The sequence below is a fragment of the Petaurus breviceps genome, unplaced genomic scaffold (assembly GCF_028583685.1).
Source record: "Petaurus breviceps papuanus isolate PSGF00001 unplaced genomic scaffold, PetGlider_PUasm1.0 76, whole genome shotgun sequence".
NCBI classification, from domain to species: Eukaryota; Metazoa; Chordata; class Mammalia; order Diprotodontia; family Petauridae; genus Petaurus; species Petaurus breviceps.
The window spans coordinates 54,813,350-54,833,657 of record NW_027186473.1 but is presented as its reverse complement, the minus strand read 5'-3'; the positions used below and the strand labels follow the sequence as shown (position 1 = coordinate 54,833,657).

The 20,308-nt window shown below is 33.1% G+C and overlaps 1 protein-coding gene across 2 annotated transcripts in view; it reads left to right on the top strand.

The window, feature by feature from the left end:
* LRBA (LPS responsive beige-like anchor protein) overlaps positions 1-20,308 on the top strand; it is a 737,508-nt gene that overhangs the window by 535,961 nt on the left and 181,239 nt on the right. For both annotated transcript variants that reach the window (XM_069105500.1, XM_069105498.1), the window contains exons 32-33: positions 6,898-7,038; positions 8,067-8,186. In XM_069105500.1, the coding sequence (XP_068961601.1) occupies positions 6,898-7,038; positions 8,067-8,186 (261 nt within the window). The remainder of the gene's footprint in view (positions 1-6,897; positions 7,039-8,066; positions 8,187-20,308) is intronic.

Sequence of the window (20,308 nt, the reverse complement as noted above, 5' to 3'; positions counted from 1 at the left end):
ACATCCCAACCTTGTAAATCTCTTTCCCCCTTCCCCCTTCTTTCTTGTTCATATGCTCCTGAGCAGAATAGGAGGAACTCGAAAAACTTTGGTGACTGGGTCCACTATAAATTTATGATAATTATTTTTAAATGAGCCTTCATTTAAAAGCAAGGCAGTTTTACTTTATCCTCCTTATTTGACTTTGTGTCCTACTCACCACAATACCAGTCCTAAACCTTTTCTTCTCTTAAGCCTCCTGTGACATTCCCTCCAACTACTCTCTCTGGTGAGAACTTGGTGTCATACTTTTTCCAAAAATTGAGACCATAGCTAAGGGCTCTCTCTTCCCCTTATCCCTTCCATTGCATATCTGTCTGACATTCCCTGGTGTCTCCTCCTTCAATCTTGTCTCTGAGATAAGGTAACCCTTCTGCTTACCAAAGTAAACCCTTCTACTTGTACTCATGATCTTTTCCCTTTATTCATTCACCAGTCACCCCCATTTTCTCTAACTTTTTTTTCATATTTCCAGTTTTCTTCCCTTCTGCCTACAAAACTGCCAGGGTCTCACATATCTTTAAAAAACAACTCTCATTAGATCTTAATATCTATCCTAGCATGCCAGTTATTGCCCTATAATTCTTTTCCCCTCTCAGTTAATTCCTTTAAAAACTCCTTAAAGAAGCCAACTAACTTTCTAAAATTCTTAAATTCTTTTCTGCTTATGATTTTATTAAGTTTGTCTGGGTCTGAAGGAGGCAAATTGAGATTCCCAATTAATATATTTTTGTTGTCTGGTTCTCCCTTTATTTGTATTAATTTTTTCTTAAAATACTTCTTATGATATTTATCATATATATTTAATTTTGAGGTTATTTCATTTTTCTATGGTGCCTTTAATTTTCTGCTCACTGTCTATCTACTTTTTACTGGTTTTTTTTCCTTTGGAGATAGAATTACCATTACCCTTGCTTTTTTGCTTTTTTGAAGCATAATAAATTCTGTTCCAACCCTTCATGTTAACTTTTCATGAGTCTGTAAGTTTCAAGTGTATTTTTTGTAAGCAACATATTTTGAATTTTACTCACTAATTCATTCTATTACTGTCTTCTGTTTTTATGTTATAGTTCATCCATTCATATTCATGTTTATGATTGTTAATTGTGTATTTACCACCATCATAGCTTCTTTTCCCCCTATCATATCTTTTTTTTTACCTTTCCCTCTCTTTGTCTCCTGCTGTCCTTTTTAAGGAGAATAAAAGATGATAAAAGATAAGGAATATGATCAGCACTAGTTATCTATGATTGAAGTGATTTCCTCTCATTCCACTGCCCTTCCTTTTATCACCTCAACCAAACCCCAATTCCTGTTTCTTGTATATCCTATTTTTCATTTTAATATCCACCCCCAAAATTGAAGTTTGTTTTGTTTGTGTTTCTTCCTTCCCTGACCCTTCCCCCCCTTTAAAGTCACCTCTCTCCCCTACCTTTCTTCAACTGTCTCACAGTTTAGTTTTATATATTTCTAATCCAAACCCAATTCTTAATGTTTCTGTATTCATTTTCTCAAATACCTTCCTTATTCTTCCTTCCTATATTCCTTTTTCTTCCTCCATTTAAAAATAGAACCAAACTACCCTTAGGCCCTTTGTTTGTTTGTTTTATCTCTTTTCATGACCCTTGAAAATAGTTGATTTCTTAAGGGACACTTTTCCCATTTCTCCCATTAGAATATCAATACTTCATTGAACCCCTTCCATTGCTCAAATTTAAATAACTTTCCATTTTTCTCATGATTCTCATATTTCTCCTATATTTGTTGTCCAAAGTTTCTACTTAATTCTGCTTGAAAGTGCTGTTATATTAAAAATTCATTTTTTTCTATAGAATTTTATTCATTCTTATAGAGTATTTTTTATTGTAAGCCTTCATCTTTTGCCTTTCAGAATATTGTATTACAATATTTTCACTACTTTGTAGTATAGTGTATTCTTGTGTGATCATGATGCTGGTTCCATGTTAATTCAACAGTTTTTCTGACTTTTTGCAATATTTTCTTTCTTTTATCCAGAAGCTTTGGGTTTTGATTAAGACCTTCTTAGGTATATTAAATCTATGGTTTCTTTTAAGGATTCCTGAGGGGTTCTTTCTTTTTTCACTTGTTCCCTGGTTCTAATAGGTATGTACAATTTTGTTAGGCTTTCTTAAAATATGGTATCCAGGCTTTTTGTTTGCTCATGTTTTTTAGGAAGTTTGATGAATCTTAATCTATTTCCTTTACCTCTTTCTGGGTCAGTTTTTTCATAGTGGTTATCTTACATTTTCTTGTATTTTTCTCAACCTTTTGATTTCATTTTAATATTTCTTGCCTTTATAATGTCATTGAGTTATATTTGCTCTGTTCTCATTGTCATGGAATCAGCTACTTAAGCAAGGTATTCTAGCTTATCTTCTATTTATTTTCCTTCCATTTCCTATAGAGCTTTTATTTCCCTTTTCATTTTTCATTTCCTTGTATGTAGTCTTCTAGAGTTTGTTAGGAAACCATTTTCCCCCCTGAAGGTTCACTTATATTTCTTTCTTCATTGTAGTGTGTGTGCATATTTTTTTTACTTGAATTTCCAGTCTCAATTCCTAGTTTGGGACTTTGTCCTAGGGACAAGTTCCATTCTTTCATATACTCTTAGATGTAGTAATCATGCCATCTTCCCCATGTTCTGTATGTTTCAGGTTGTTTCAGGTTGTTTGTATGTTTCAAGTTGTCTGTATGTTTCAGGTTGCTGGTAGGTACTCCTCTCAAGGTGCTGGCAAGGTTTCAGATATGTTTGCCTGAGATGATCATGACTTCCCTGCTAGGAGTACCCTTTTCTCATTGCTGACATGTCCATGACTGCTTTCATACATTTCCTGGGCTTCATGGAGGAGCTTTTTGTTGTTTCTCTATCAATATCAATATCAATATCAGAGCTGGTGGTCTTTGGAAAATTTTTTCCAGAGTTAAGCTCAGCTTTTCTGTGACCTGTCACATTGCCATTTTAATTACAAGTCTAATTATGCCTCATTATTTAAAATCACTAATTAACATCAATGAAAAGGAGAAAGATGTTTGTATTCCCTTAAAACTCCCTCCTTTTTGCTTTTAGTTCTGCTTACTATATTTGGAAAGAATTTTTTTTCACTCTTGGAATTCTGTACTTCAAAGACTTAATATAAAAGAAAAATGGTAGTCTCATGCTCTTATACAAATGAAACACTTTTGGAAAGTAGAGTCTTTTCTACTAAATGATAAACTCCTTTAAGATAGGGACTAATTTTCATCTTTGTAATCCCAACACTGAGCATATGGAGGAGCTTAATAAATGTGTACATTTGAATTGAAATAAATTCTTTGACTTTATTTTATATAAATATTGTATTTGAGACTATTGTTTTCATCTGTCTCTTTTATTTAGCATGGTCCTCTATGTGTAGTAGGTACTTAGTGAGTATTTGATGAATGAGAAAACAAAATCTTATTGCAATGAAGTCTTTAGAAAGATTTAAAGTCACAAACCGTATTTCTAATGCTAGCACTGTCACTTGAGTTCTCTAGGTGTCGGCTGAATTCTTTGTAAAACGAAATACTTGAAATACATGATCTGCTAGATCTAATGCTCTGAATACTTACTTAATAACTTATTTAATACTTAATAAATTCTGTGGACATCAGTTTGCAGATCTACATAGCTATGAAATTAAGTTCCCTTTTAGCACGAAAAATGTGATTTTTATTTTATGCCTCATTTTGCCACATTTGTGTATGTATTTGTGAGTGGGGTTGTTAATCTTACTATTTTCTAATACATTTTTATCTCTATTATACTTATACCTTTTGATCCTATTTCTTGAGACTTATAATGATAACCTCGAAAGAATGCCATTTATCTGGTAGCTAACACTACTACTTGTCATAGTAGATAATAAAAGATGGCAATCATTCATTAGGACATGCTTATGGAACTGCTTGAAAAACAATTTTCTTTAGCATGTCTTTTTTCAGGTTTAAAGGAACCATTGCCATCCTTGAAATTGAACTCCCATCACTGCATCGAAGTTCTCCCCCCACCCCCTTTTATGCCACAATAATGTGTCCTGGAGCACTATGACAGGTTTATTCTGGTATCCTTAATGCATTTTGTTAAGATCTTTTGTTCTGTGTAGGTTTTTTCCAAAGTTCCCTTTCCTTTTTTTTTCTTAGTCAAAATGTTTGCTTTCCCATTCCTCTACCTTTCCATTATATTGATATTTCTTGGATTTTCCAAGGCAAATACAAGGGTCTTAATTAATTTTTTACTTTTTTTAAAATCTACTTTCTCAAATGTATTTTCTTCATAATTTAGGTTTTGATTAGGCTCCTTTATATTCTCATTGGTTTGTTTTCTTTAATTTTGCATCAATAAGTTATAATAATTTTATTTTACTACTCCCTTACCCTGTTTAATGATTTGAGAAACAAATATTGAAAATGTAATTCTAAGGCATTAAGTTTGTTAGCTTTCTCCAGTAAATATTCAAAGGAACTTCATCTTGGTTTTTCTCCGTTAGTGGTCTTTCTTGTATTGCTACCTAGCATTTCTTTCTCTTATAAGAAACAAGCAGCACCTGTGCAGTGGGTTTTGGTAAATGTCTTTAAATACAGAATTAGATAGTGGCTTAAAAGTACTATATAGTACTTTTGTATCTGACTAACTTGTGCTTAGTTAAATGCTTTACTGCACATTATAACGTAGTTGAATCAGCTCATCTGTTAAAGCAGTTGTCAGAAAAATATGGGCCAGCATGGTAGAATGTATTAGCCCAATACATTGTCTCCATTTTATTATGAAGCTGCTGAGGAAGCTGTGATATACAGCACTGTCATTACAGATCTATTGTTAGGATGGTTCCACAGTCTTCTCTGCACTGCCATTAATTTATAGCAGTAAACAATATGTAGTCCTCCGACTGCAGCAAAGCAGAATCTTTTAATGAGGTGGATGTTATTACCACAATAAATCAGTGCATTCGTGTAATGTATAATTCAATGTGTGTATTCCCACTGTAACTTCTCTGAGTAAGCTGATAGTGTATCATTGTCAGTGCACAGCTCCACAGTGCTGGGTTGTTGTTGTTTTCAAGCCTTCTTTTATTTGGGGACTTTTTTTTTTAATAGTTTGCAAATAAATGTGGCATGTCTTGATAGTTGTCTCATAGGAGGTAGACTTCAGAAACCAACTATAACAATAACAGCCAAAATCAATACTGTGGGCTCTAGTTGCAAACCTCTCTCTCTCTCTCTCTCTCTCTCTCTCTCTCTCTCTCTCTCTCTCTGCATGATACCATTATTTCAAAAGCTAGTGAAATCAATCCTAATTGGTTTTAGCATTATATTCCAGAAACGTAATTCTATAACTATTGATTTGGGGTGTTCTCATTTGGAGGGTAATAAAAATAGGAGCAGATAAAGTGAATACTTAAAATGCTGCAGAGTCATTCAAAGCAGTATTGATTCTATTTTTTAATTTATATAATTTATCTTTAAATGATTCAATTTCTTCCTTTTTTTCCTCTTTCCATGGCTGTCTTCAGGGAAAATAACTAAAATACATTTAAATGATTCTGTAACAAAGAAAGGAGTTCTTGGAGTCAGTTTCATTCTTGACTGGAATAGATTTAGTAAATCAGATATCCCTTTATAGAGAAACTAGTGTTTAGAAGAGTTGCTTTTCAAATTAGTGAACTTCAACAAATAGTAATCAACCTAAAATGTTTTCCTATTTTGCTAAATTAAATTTTTTTAGTAAGATAACATTGATTAAACCACAGATATTATTTGAAGCAGAAATTTATTTGTAGCACAGACACCAAAAAGAAGTACATATTGCTGGAAAATGACTTAAAATAACCAAAATGATAAATACTTAAAATCAAATCCTTACATAGACAAAAATTTTTAAATATGTCATCAAGGGACAACTTATATTTTCTATTGAATATATTTAAATTTGCATTTATCAAAAAGTTTTGTGGAATTTTAGTGAATTTTATAATTGCCTATTATTTTCATCTTTCTTTAACTAATGATGAGATATTAATATATCTTAGTAAAAATAGGGAACCGGTTTCTCAAAGTCTTAATAAGGGAGACAGTTTTAGATGTTGAAGATATTGTTTCTTTGAATTGGTATTCCATGTTGTGAATAAAGAATAGAAGGTTTTCTGGAAAACTTGACTTTTTAAACTTGAAGTTATTATTTAATGTACTATTTTTCAGTTTTGAGTTACAATCTGCTATAAATTGTTTTACTTTTGTGTATTTCAAGCAGAACTATTTTAAATGTTGATTTGTCTAGCAACTAGGACTGGTGATTATAAAAGTTACTAACATTAATAGAAATTTCCAGTTATATCTTAATCCTCTCCTCTGCTCTCTTCCGCCAAATACTTGCTCTCACCCTGCTGTCAGATTCTTTTATAAATCAGTCTCCTTTCCAAAAATTTTAAGATACTTTAATTTTAAATTCTGAATTCTGATTGTTTCTCTCATCTAAGTAAATGGGATTTTATAGGCACTTTCCAAGTGTGGCTCAGCCATCACTCACTTAACTGTAATTCTGCTTTTAGCTTGTTATGAGCTAATTTAGCTGATTGAGATACCAGGTATGACAGATACTAAGCTTATCGAGAAATAGCTATGGCTTCCTTCATTTACTTGGGTACTTCTTTCACCTGCTTTGAAATACTTTTTTTTTTTTACTTTCTTACTGCATACATTTCGACAAAAACACTGTGTATTTTGTTTTAAGGCACTTTAATGCATGCTAATGATATTACCTTCAAAGACAGAAAAACATAAAATATGGTTATATTTATGTCTTTTTTGTTTAATTGGCAGCCCATAGGAGCTCTGAATCCCAAAAGAGCAGCATTCTTTGCAGAGCGTTATGAATCATGGGAAGATGATCAAGTTCCAAAGTTCCACTATGGTACTCATTACTCAACTGCAAGCTTTGTGCTTGCATGGTTGTTAAGAATGGTAAGTCCAAGTTTGTCTAATAATTTTTACTAAATAGGTCTGATGATACAGAAAGAAACTGATATTTTGAAGTAATAACTGATCTTTATTTAATACCTTTTAAAAATTGTTAAAACAAATCATAACAGTATTTTCAGGGTATGCATGTATAGCATATTTTATTAAAAATTGTATCAGAATTTTTAAGTTATATTTTACCTTGAGTTTTCTGCATTTGTTACATAGTTTTGTTTAATCAGATGCTTCATATATTAGAGGATTATAAATTCTTACAAGGATTACTTTCACTTATGGTATTAAAATAATAAGCACTGGAAAAAGCTTAAGGTGGTCATATGTTCATACATTTTGTTAATCTAATTGTCCCAAAAGGAATTGTGGTATATTTGTAGGTGGAATTGTTCATGCCATATATTGATAATATATTGGCTAAACAGGGAATGTTTCAGTACATTGAAAGGTGATTCATCCCACAGAAAGTAGTTTCTTTGGGAAAGCATTAGCAGCACATCATTAATTAAAGCTTGTTAGAATGGTACAGGCAGACATAAATCCTCAAAGTAATTTATAGTGCTTAGCTAATTTCAAGCAATTATCCACTAATATGTGTTTAAGTGTTCTTTAACTAAGAGGAGGCTTTTAAATCTTTCAAGCATTTTTCTTTTCTTAATCATAAGTTACATGTTGAGCAATATAGCAAAAGGAAAATTATATGTTGGAATATTTCTTTCTACATTGAAGATTATATAGCCTAATTTTTTGACTAATCAATGCAGCATAATATTTTTAGAAAAAAATTGTTCTGGAATAACTTGCAAATGAAATATTTTGAAATATGTCTCTTGATTTAAATTAATATCCTGAAATGATTTTAATTACTTCAATTTTGTGTTTCTTCCTGGGTTTATTTTTTTAAAAATGCTGATGATACATATTAAGCTATAAAGATCACTAAAAATTTTTGTTCTTCAGAGATAATTTGATGTTTCATTATTATTGATTTTTTAAATAAATTTGTATAATTTTAGGAGCCTTTTACAACTTATTTCCTAAATCTACAAGGTGGAAAATTTGATCATGCAGATAGAACTTTTTCATCTATATCAAGAGCATGGCGTAATAGTCAACGTGATACATCTGATATCAAGGTAAATATAAACTTTCAGTGATCATGCATTGTTAATAGAATAAGCATTATTATGAATAATTTTTTAAAAATTGAAAACATTTGTTTTTCTCTGCCCAATGTAACAGATGAATACGGTCATATAATGTTGCTATTGGTATATGTGTGGATGAGACTTTGTTCAGAAATTATCTGTGATTTATTTTCCAATGTAATTTTGGTAGTGACCAATACTTTCTTCCTTTTAGTATCTTTGTTTTGAAAAACTTGAAATATTCACTTCTCCCCTCCCCTCCTTTATCTCTCTCCTCTCCTCTCCCCTCTCCTCCCTTCCTCTCCCTTCCCCGTCCTCTGTTCTCTTCTCTTGTCTATTTATATATCATTCATTTATAACAGTAAATGGAATTATAAACTTAAGAAATTAATTAACAGACATTAATAAACACATAAATTTACTTTCTGGAAATAACCTTCACCTCTGTTTTTGTGTTTACTCTTTTGCCAGTATTTTTTTCTCTCTTTCTCTGCTCTTGGTTCCAAGTGTATCAACCTAACTTCTTTCTGTTGTTTCCCTTTTCATTGAGATGTCTACTGTGGTTGATTGATTTGAATTAATAGGGTTTCACACTATATATAAACTGTAGAAGATCAGACTATTTATTTTCTTTTTAACAATATAATGATTTTTCTTTTATTTTTTTAAAATTTTCTTTATTTTTTTTATATTTTAAATTCTGAACTGTCTCCTTCCTTTCTTCCCCACCCTGTACTAGAGAAGACTACCATTTGAGTACATATGTTTGTGTATGTATATATGTATATAGCTGTATATGTATATATGTAAAACTATACTGTGCATGCTTTTATTTATCAGTTCTTTCTCTAGAGATAGATAGCATCTTCCTGCATACGTCCTTTGTAGTTGATTTTGAGTGTTTATAATATTTAGAATAATTTAATTGTTCACATTTGTTCTTCAAACAATATTGCTGTTACTGTATACAACATTCTTTTGGTTCTACTTATTTTTGCTCTAAATAATTTTGTGCAAGTCTTTTCATATTTTTCTAAAATCAACCTGCTCATAGTTTCTTACTGTAGGGTAGTATTCCATCACAATCATATACCGCAATTTGTTTAGCCATTTCCCAAATGATGGGCAACCCCTCAACTTCTAGTTCTTTTCCACACAAAGAGAGCTGCTATAAACATTTTAGAACATGTAAGTTCTTTTTGCCTGATCACCTTTGGAAACAGACCTAATAGTGGTCTTGCTGGGTCAAAGGGTATGCACAATCTAAAAATTCAAACTATTCATACTGGGTTATAATTTGCTGTCCCTTTTGCTTGCTTCTTCTTTTAAATGTAGTATATACTGGTATTTAAAGTAGAATTTAATACTTTCCAGATCGAGTTGAAGAAACAGGAACCTTTAAATCTTTACTTCTATAAAGTTTTTGTTCTGCACAAATTATACTTACAGAAATCTATTGCCATGCCTGGGGAGGGGATAGTGCAGTGGTTTTATATAGTTACTATCTATAATAGAGAAAAAAAAGTTGACAGAATTGTTGATTGAGCTTGTGTTATATTTCTCAAAGCTTTAATTTGTCTAATTAGACTTCTTGCTTCAGAGAGGCTATTACATAGCAATAATTGATAAGCCTGACATCTTGGTATAAATTTTAAAATTAGTGAAATTCAAATATTCTTTACAAATACTCCTATTTATTAAGGACCTCTGTAACTAAGACACAACTTCTTAAGTAATTGGCCTATGAAAGTAAGTGCAGTTAGATAGGTAATTTATTAATTTGTAGATCCTTCTTCCCTGTTGTATGATTACTCCCAGTAGTTTTCTTTACCTATCACTTCTCTAGTAAAGCAACTACTGCTTATACTTTTGGTAAAACAGAACTGGGCCTATGTACATATATGTCTTACTCACAGATCTTAGCCTACTTTTCCCAGGATTCTTGTCCCATTGAGCAGTCAGTTATATGTTTGTCTCTTTTTTTAAATTAAAAAAAAAATTCCTGTTCCCTACCCTGAAATCACTGTAAGTTTTTTGAGATAAATTTTCATCTCTTTTTTGTATTTGTAGCCTTAGTGCTTAATACAGTGCATAGCACATTATAGGAACTTAATAAATATTACCTGATTGATTGATTTAAAACTTTAGCAGGTATTCGATCTCATTAGTAAGGGACTTTTCCTCCACCATTGCAGACTACAAGCCAACTGTGGCTTCTCACCCTTTGTCATTTTTGTCTCTATTCTACTTTAGGAAATCCAGATATATCTTGCCCAAAACACTGGAAATCTTTTTCTAGGTCTTTGCATTTCATGTATACCCATTGAGCATTCACATAGTATCTGTTATTTTCATTCTTATCATATGACTAGCCCACCTCCTTCTCTGATTGTACAAATCCTCAATGACATCTTTTATGCCACTTCTTGAATATAGTTTACCATTTAAAATGTGCTACAGATTATTTACAGTTGTTTCTCCATTTCTTTTTTAATCACCCACAACTTTGTTTCCTCAGAGATAAAAAACTGATACTGAATGTAGTGAGCAGAACCAGGAGAACATTGTACACAGTAATAGCCATGTTGTGCGATGACTAACTTTGATAGACTTACCTCTTTTTTTTTTTATTTCATGTATTTATTTTAAGCAATCGGGGTTAAGTAACTTGTTCAAGGTTACATGGCCAGTTACTTCTGGGTGTGGTGCTGAGTATCTGAGCCCAGATTTGATCCCCAGGTCATCCTGACACTAGAGCCGGTGCTCTTACTCGCTGAGCCACCTGGCCGCCCAATAGACTTACCTCTTAACAATGAAAGGAAACAAGACAGCTCCAAAAGACTTACAAAGGAAAATCCTATCCACATCTATGGAGTCTGAATGCAGATTGAAGCATATTATTTGTTCTCTCTCTCTTTTTGTTTCTTCTTTCTTGTGGTCTCTCCCATTGGTTCTAATTATTCTTTCCAATATAACTGATGTGAAAATAGGTTTAATATGATTGTATGTATAGAGCCTATATCAAAATACATGCTAATTGGGGTGGGGGGAGGGAAGATGTAGGGATAAAATTTGGAACTCAAAATCTTATGGAAGTGAATGTTGAAAACTAAAAATAAATTAATTTTTTTTAAAAAATGTTGAAAAGATAAGTAAGTCTCTGTCTTGTGGAGCAATTTGAGATTTTTTAAAAATACCAAAAAAAAAAAAATAGTATGCCTTATCAGATATAATCCAGGCCTATCCAGTTCTAGGCCCTACTTACTTGCAACATTTCTGCTGTTTTTTACTCAGTGGAATGACCTTACAAGTTTATGTCATTGTTCAGACAAAAATTTAAAATTTTTAATCCATTAATTTTTTTCCAAATGAATTGTCAGATAAAACTCTTGAATAATTATGAATCTCATAGGAATACTCAAGAATCTTCTGGGCTTGTTGCATTCAGCATAGGAGTACCTCATCACATAGATACAATCCCTGTTGCATCCAGATCTGTTTTATACTTTGCTTGATATTAAAAATGAGAAAGTCATTAGATAGAGTTATCTTTCTGTTTGCATTAATCAAGAAATCTTAGAGAGTATTAACATATTCATGAGAAACACTGCGAAAGGAGTACCTTTAGAAGAAGGCTGTCTTTTGCTTTATTGAGTTATTATAATCAATAAATGTCTTGTCTTATATTTTTGTTACCTTTTAATCCAATATGTCTGTGTAAAATATCATTTATGAAATCAGGCATTTGCCTTGTTATATTTGGGGTAAACATGCTTGTATGTATATAATATATTTGTAATACATATGTATATATCTTTATATATATATTAAAGAGGCATATACATTGGTAATAATTGATAGTCTGGATTGTACAATAGTTAGCTGACTAAAAGTGGTATGATTCTTACCTCTCTCTGCCCAACTGACTAACCCCCACTGAGAGTCCTTTTTCATTTTCTTCCTTTCTTTAATTGTTGAAGCCAGAGAATTTAATCATCATATACTGACCAATTTGAAAATTCTGAGTCCTTTTATTTTTATCTCAAACAGAAGACTTAATCACTCCTCCATTCAAAACCCTTCCAGAATGATGGAATTTGGCAGGGCTTATACTCCCACTTCAATAGCCTTTCAAAACCCAGGGTCTCTTCCTTGTCACAATGAATAGTAGTAGAAGATTGTTTTTTAGTATGGCATATATTTCTCAGAATTGGTTAAAGACTACCATATAAAAATAAGATAATACCTTTTTTTTGTTTAGAGATTTCCAGAACTGAAGAAAATCAGTAATCTAGTAGGCTTTTGTAGCACCAACATGATATTCACAGTGCCCCCAGTGGCTATGAATATGTCAGTGTAATTCTGAATTGCAAAATATAACAGACTCTCCACATGGACCAAAACATTTATTCAGACACCAAAAAACTGAATCCCAACACCAGAAAGCAAAATCCATCATAGCAACAAAAAAAAATCTATACACAATAACAATGCAGAGGCCACCACCACCCCCAAGCCTTCCCCCTGCTAGGGACTTCCCACAAACAAACTCTCACAGCTCACTACCTGTTTCCTCTCTCTTCCTCATCTCTAACTGCTCTGACCAACTTCCTCTGGGCTCTGCTCTACCCTTCCTGCCCTACCCATTCAGCAAGCACCTCCCACCACATACTTATGTGACTCAGGCTTCCATGTGACTCAGTCATGTCAGATGGGCCTAATAATGGATGGGAAAGATCTTCCCATTTATATTACCTTTACAACTTTACAATGCTTACCTTTTTTTTCCCTTGAGAAAACTCTTTGCTTCACTATTTAAGCATCTCCAGTTTAATCATCCTGTTTCTCATTACCTAGAATCTACCTTTACTTGAGAATAAAGGGCAAGTATTACTTATATAGACATTTCTAATAAATGAAGACAGAGGCTATGAATTATGTTCATTTTAAAGGAAAAAGATACACTTTTGGTTTTAGTAAAGCAATCCTTCCATAGTAATGTGATTTACTATTATTGAAACCTAAGGGTCCCTTTCTGTTTCTCTTCTGCCTTGTAGCTTCCAACTCCAGTCTAACAAGACTGTATTTTAACAACCAGCAAACAAACGTATTCTAGTCAGCCTGAGGAATCAGAGGAAACATGTCAGACAAATGCCCTTTCAGTTCAGATATGAGACATGGCTTGAGTATCATCCTCACTTCTCAGGGTAGCTTTCTACTAGTGGGTACAAAGATGCTTTCATTCTATTTGTATATGAGCATTGATAACTCTGAAGCATTGATAACTTCATGTAGTCATGAACTGAAAGGCCAGTGGCAGCAACATTTAGTCTTGAGGTACTGCATTAGAAAGTGACACAATTTTGTTTGAGAACTATTACTATAAAATTTTTTTCTTTTAATTCCGAAGTGACCTAATTCAAATAGGAAAATCATTCATAATAGGCCTTGCAGTACAATATTGAACTCTGTTCTGTCTTAATCCTGAATAATTCTAAAGGAAGCAGCCTCAGTAGACAAGTAACATACCTAAACCATCCAACATAGTTTATCGTCAGTCATATATTTGAAGGTGTCCCAACATGGATATTTTATAACCTCCTTTGGGAGTACTTTGTTATAGAGTTCAACTACTCATATCTATGGTTATAGAATCCTAGAGTTGGAAGACAGTTTTCTACCCTCTGCTAATGCTATATTCCTCTCTGTAATGTCCTAGGAAAGTGGCTATCCAATACTTCTAGTAATGAGAAATCATTAATTCACAAGGCAAGTCATTTCATTTTTTACCTGTTTAACCAAAATATCTCAATAAAATTTAAGTTCATTGTCCCCTTTTGGGGAGGATTGAAAATAGTAATCCTTTTCTGATCACTGGATTATTAGGATATTCTTAGCATAGCTAAGCCATTGTCATTATCAGCAACACCAAAAAAAATTTATCATGTACCTACTATAAGTTACATTGCTGAATGTTTTTTTAAATATTTTATTTTTTCACATTTATATGTAAAAACAATTTTTAACATTCATTGAAAAAATTTTAAGTTCTAAATTCTCTCCCTCCTTCCTTCCTCTGGCCCCTCATTGATAAGGCAAGCAATTTGATATAGGTTATACATGTGCAGTGATGTAGAGCATATTTCTATATTAGTCATATTGTGAAAGAAAACCCCAAGAAAATTAAAGAAAAAAATTAAAAGTATGCTTTTATCTGCCTTCAGACTCCATCAGTTTTTTATCTGGAAGTGGATAGCATTTTTCATCACAAGTCCTTCGGAATTGTCTTGGATCATTGTACAATATTGCTATTATTGTGCACAATGTTCTTCTGGTTCTCCTCTTTTCGCTTTGTATCAGTTTGTATAAAGTCTTCCGAGGTTTTTCTGAAAACATCCAGCTCATCATTTCTTATAGCATAATAATATTCCATTACAATCATGTACCATAACTAAAAAGCCTTTCCCCAATTGATGAGTATCCCCTCAGTTTCCAGTGCTTTGCCACCACAAAAAGAGCTGCTATAAATATTTTTGTACATATTGCCCCTTTTCCTTTTCCTTTTTTTTTTTTAACTCTCTTTGAGATACAGGCTATGCATAGTTTTATAGCTTGTTTGGGCAGAGTTCCAAATTGCTTTCCAGAATGATTTAATTGGTTCACAACTTGTAATAGTAATGGAATTTAAAGAACCCCCTATTGGCTTGGTTTTGGGGTTGAGTGTTGAAACCCAGAGCTTGTGAATCCCACTTGTGGGATGGACTTGTTGACATGAAAAGAGAGTGCTGAACTGGGAGAAGCTGGTGCTGTGGATTTAGAGAGAAGGCCCAAGCAGAAAGAGGTAGAAGAACTTTTGAGAGCAGCATCATGGAGGCAGAGAGAGAGAGGATTGCTGAGGGTCAGTTGGAGCTGCCCAGGACTTTTGAGGGCTGCCACCTGGAGCTGCCAAGGATTGAGGAGACATGACTGTAATGCCAGTATTTTGTCTGTCTGTTTTGATGTTGTTTTGCCAGATGCATCTGCTGGTGAAGGACAGTGCTGTTGTTGCAGAGGTCCTAGAACCTTGCTGTTGGTTTAGAAGCCCTGAAGAAGAATTTTCTTGTTGTATGTTCACAGAAATCCTGGAGGAGGGTCTTGCTGATATTTTTAGGGGTCCTGAGACTGTTTTGCAGGCAGAGAGTGAATTGATGAGGACACTGGCAATATATTTTGTGGCTTCGTTAAGCTTTGTCTCTCTAGGAACAGAGATTGCTGAGAACTTGCCTTGGGTCAAGATGAAGAAAAGACCTCTCTTTGGGTATTAAATGCTGTGATGATATCTTAACCTTGCTGTAGCATCTTAACCTTGCTGTAGCTCAGGGGTAGATGGCCTTTGTACTCTCCACTGCCCCTTTTGAGAAGGTGCTTGGCATTAACTGATGATAATTGTAATTCAGTTGTGATCCAGGGGTGGGAAACTTGACTTTTTTGTGCTCTGTGATTGACCAAATGAATATACTTTGTTTATGATTGGAAACTAATCTTAATCCCCCTTTGAGAAGAGAGACTTTGAGATTGACTAAATGACTGTATTGCCCAGGGGTGGAGTAGTACTTGGAAATTATTGAATTACACTTGGTGAATGCTGTATTTTGATTTTCTCCTTTCCATGAATATTTTGCCTTAATTTGTCACTGAATAAAATGGAGAGTTAGTATGCTGGTATTCTGAACCTTGGAAGTTGCCTTTGATTACATGACACAAGTCTACCAATAATGTCTCAATTTTTTCATATTTCCTTCAATATTTGTCATTTTCCTTTTCTGTCATATTAGTTATTCTGAGGTGGTACTTCAGAGTTGCTTTAATTTGCATTTCTCTAATCAATAGTGATTTAATATATATATATATATATATATTTTTTTTTTTAAGCAATCGGGGTTAAGTAACTTGCTCAAGGTTACAGGGCCAGTTATTATTTCTGGGTGTGGTGCAGTGATTTAATATTTTTTATGACTATAGATAGCTCTGATTACTACCTGTGAAAACTGCCTCTTCGTATCCTAAATCATTAATAATTAGAGAAAAGCAAATTACAACACTTCTGATGTACTACTTCTCACCTATCATGTTGGGAATAGTTGGTTGACAAAAATAGGAAAATTACAAATGCTATAAGAGGTATGGGAAAAGCAGGTATATTAATTCACTGTTGTAGGAAATATGAACTGGTTTAGCCATTCTGGAAAATAATTTGGAACTATGCCCAAAAAACTATTAAACTGATCATACCCTTTGAGCCAACACTACCTCCAAAGGGGTGAAATGAAAGAGGAAAAGGACCCTTATATGCAAAAATATAATACTGTAAAAACAGCTTAACAAAGGTCATGAATACTGTCAATATTAATTCCTGATTCTTATGTTTACCCTTGTTAATACATGTTAGTATATCCATATACATTACTTATTTACATTTAGTTTGTTGGTTTTTAATGACTCCAGGGCCTTTTTCTGTTGTATTTTTGATAACCAGTGTTTTTCAATTTTGTATTTCTTTTTGTCAGTGAGATTACTACCTTTCCTTTATTCCTTTTGAACTTTGACTCCTTTTTGTAAGCCTTCTCTAAAGAGCAGTGATTTGCTCTGTTTTACATATTTTGGTCTCTTGACAGTCTTCCATGTAGTCACTAGTATGCTAGCCCAAAATAAAAGTCACAGAAAAATATGATTATCTGTGAAGCAAAAACAAAGCTTACCGCAGTAGAAATACTAATTTTATTTTCTATTTTAAATCTATTGAAGCACAAACATGGAGGGAGAAATATGTGGGAAAAGAAGAGAATATGTGAATGAATGTGAACTTGATGTTATAGGTAGTAAAATATAATCAAAATGAAAAAGGTTGAAAAGACTTCTAAAGGTCATCAGACATAGTTCCTTACCTTCAGAAAAAAAAAAAAAACTTTTAGCCAAAAGATTGAAGTTTAAATCTAAGTAGTTACATGCTTGTAAATACCATTGATCAATGCAGAAGCATTTATTAAATACTTAACATGTGCCAATCACTGTGGTAGAGATAGGGAATAAAATGACACAAATGCCCCTAAGGAATTTATATTGGGGGAGACAATAAGTATGTGAGTATATACAGAAGAAATACAAAGTAAATACAGGGTAGTTTAAGGAGAGAGGACTCTAGTAACTGTGGGCATCAGGATAAGTTTCCTGTAGAAGATTGTATTTGGGTTGAATTTTGAAGGAAGTAGAGGTTCTGTGATGCACGTGTTAGGAAAGTGTTACATGGGAGACTTCCTTTTCAAAGACATGGAGTGTGGGAGATGGAGTTTCATATGTGAGGATCAGCAAGGCTAGTTAGTAGAGTGTAAAATGTGGAAAGGGGAGTAATGCATCATGAGGATGGAAGAAATGTAGGTTGAGGCTAGGATGTGAAGAGCTGTACATTTATTACTCCTGGGGTAATAAATGCAGAGAAAAGTGGTGGAATTATGGTAATGAATAATGTTATTGTAGGAAAACAGAAAGAGCCCCATTCAGCTACTGCTGCTAATATCCACTTCATTTCCTTTCACACTGTTACCTTCTCCTAAAGCAGATTTTCTTTTTCCCCCCACATCATTCTCCTTTTTTGTGCTTTAAAAAAACTTTTAAACTGTAGGAGAAAATAAAGTGGATGTTCCTCTTTTATTAATGTTGTAGAATTTCTTTTCTCTTCACAAATAAAGTTGATGTTTTTCATCATCATTTCTCCAGTCCTCTTCTCTTTCTGTACTCACACTTACCCATTTCATAACTGTAGGCATGTGGATGATCTTCAGATCTGTATCTCAGCTCCGACCTCTTTTCTGAGCTCCATGCTCCTATTTTCATCTACTTACTTTGCTGGTATCTTCACCTGGATGTCTTTGCATTTTGCACTCAAGGTGTTCATAACTTCTTAACATACCGTTCCCTCCCAAACCACTTCCCAACTTCCCCTATTCTTTTAATGTCACCATGAAATCATCTCAGTCATCAAAAGTAGGAATCTTGGAATTATTTAAGTAGGAATTTTAAAACTATTTTTCCCCCCTCAAGTCCAGTCATTTGCTGCATCCTCTCAGTTTTATTTCTACTTATTTTTCTAATATCTCCCTGGTATATCCTACATACTAGTCTATGTGAACCTCTTCCTGAAGCCACAGCTATGATCATGTAATTTTCCCATTTGAAAACCCTTGGGGATTTGTCATTGTCTGTAGAAAAAAATAATCTAGATGTCATAGTATGAGGTGAACTCTTAGTTTTAATTTGCATTTCTGTTATTCGTCATTTGAACAATTTTTCAATGTCAGGAACTTACAAAGCTTATATTTCCACTTCCCTATTTTTTTTTAATAAACAGAAAAGGTCTTCACTTAAATGAAAATTTTATGTTCTGTTTGCTGTAAGTCATAATCACTGTTTTATCTTGCTTTAATTAGCATTTTTCCAAATTGTACATTGTGAGAAATTGTCTATGGGGTTTAAATAACAAGTGAACTAAAAACATTGAAAACTGGGACTTATTTTTTTTTATTTTTGACAGTTTTTTGGCAAGGCAATTAGGGTTAAGACATTAAAAATGTTTTAATGATAATTTTTGATCATAGTCATTGTTCAACTGCCCCCCCAATCCTACCCTTTGAACTCTGTCTTGTAGCAAAGAAAAACAGTTAAGCAATACTAATCTAATTTATCAAGATTATCTTGCCTTTATTCTCCTTTATATCTTCCATGCCATATTATTTCCTACCTACCTGTCCCACAATGTACTTTCTACCTGGGATATACTTTCCTCTCCTTCCTACACTTTTCTCTCCTTCCATTGCCCCCACCCCTGCCTCAGTCTCTTGCCTATCAGAATCCTGCCCGGGTCAGATGTAACTCTCCTTCATGTAGTCATTCCTGGCTTTTCTAGCCTGTAGTAATCCTTTCCAGTTTCTATACTTTCATTTAACTTTTTATCTTGGCTTATATCTCTCTCACAATATATCACATTTTGACCTGCATGATAATTATTTGTTTAGCTTCCTTATTTGATTGTAAGCCACATAAGAGGAAGTTATTATTTTTTTGGAATTCCCACAGTACCTTGAACTTATCACTCAATAAGTGTTTGAAACGAATCTTTCTACTTTCTCACACTTGGAAAAGGATAGAGTGATTCCCATTTGAAATATTATTTATGTAGACATTTCATCTGGAATTTGGGCTTCAGATTGAAGTTGGACTAAGTGACCAGCAAAGGGCATTTTTCATATAATTAAATGCAATTAAATCAAAGGAGTTAGATGTCATGCATTTTTACCTAAATCAGTTATTATTAAACAACATAAAATAAGTTAATTTGGTTGTTGAAGAAAGTCCTTGGGAGCTATTTGGATGTATGTATTTTTTTTTCAAATTGACTTATCATTTTATTTTTTTTCCATTTCTTTATTTTTTCAGAACTTAACAATTAAAATGAACATTTCCATATACGTGATAGAGCAGGGGAGGATTATACATGAAACTGCAAATCTCTATTATGTAAAGTTTGTTTTTGAAGTATATAATAAATTCAAATTTCAAAGTGGACATATGCATTTTAAAATAATTAGTAAAAATATGTTTTCATAAAAATGAATATAGTTGTATTGTAAGATTTGTGAAACTTGATGCCTTTGATGTGCCCTTTTAACATCTTAGAAATCCCAGGCATTTAAACTCGTAAGATGAACATGATTTCTTTTTTGTTGTTTCATAGCGGTATGAGCTTGACCATGTTTAATACAATCCATCAAATTTCATAGTGTCAGTACTAGACCCATTTGTAAGGAAGAACTTAGCTACAGGTAATAGAATACAATTGCTGAGAATATATTTCTGGACCCTACAAAAAAGACAATTTCTTTACTTTCCCCATAGATTGATGCTCCCCTTTTTAATTATACAAAATTAAAACAACAGAAAAAGGGAACAAAGTGAAATTGATTTTCCCTCCTCTTCCTCAACTTATTTCCTTCCTAAAAGCTCTTCATTTTCTTGGTAGTGCAAAAAAAATCTGTCATAGCTGCTTTTCTTTGTTTCTGTACTTTATTTTTATACCT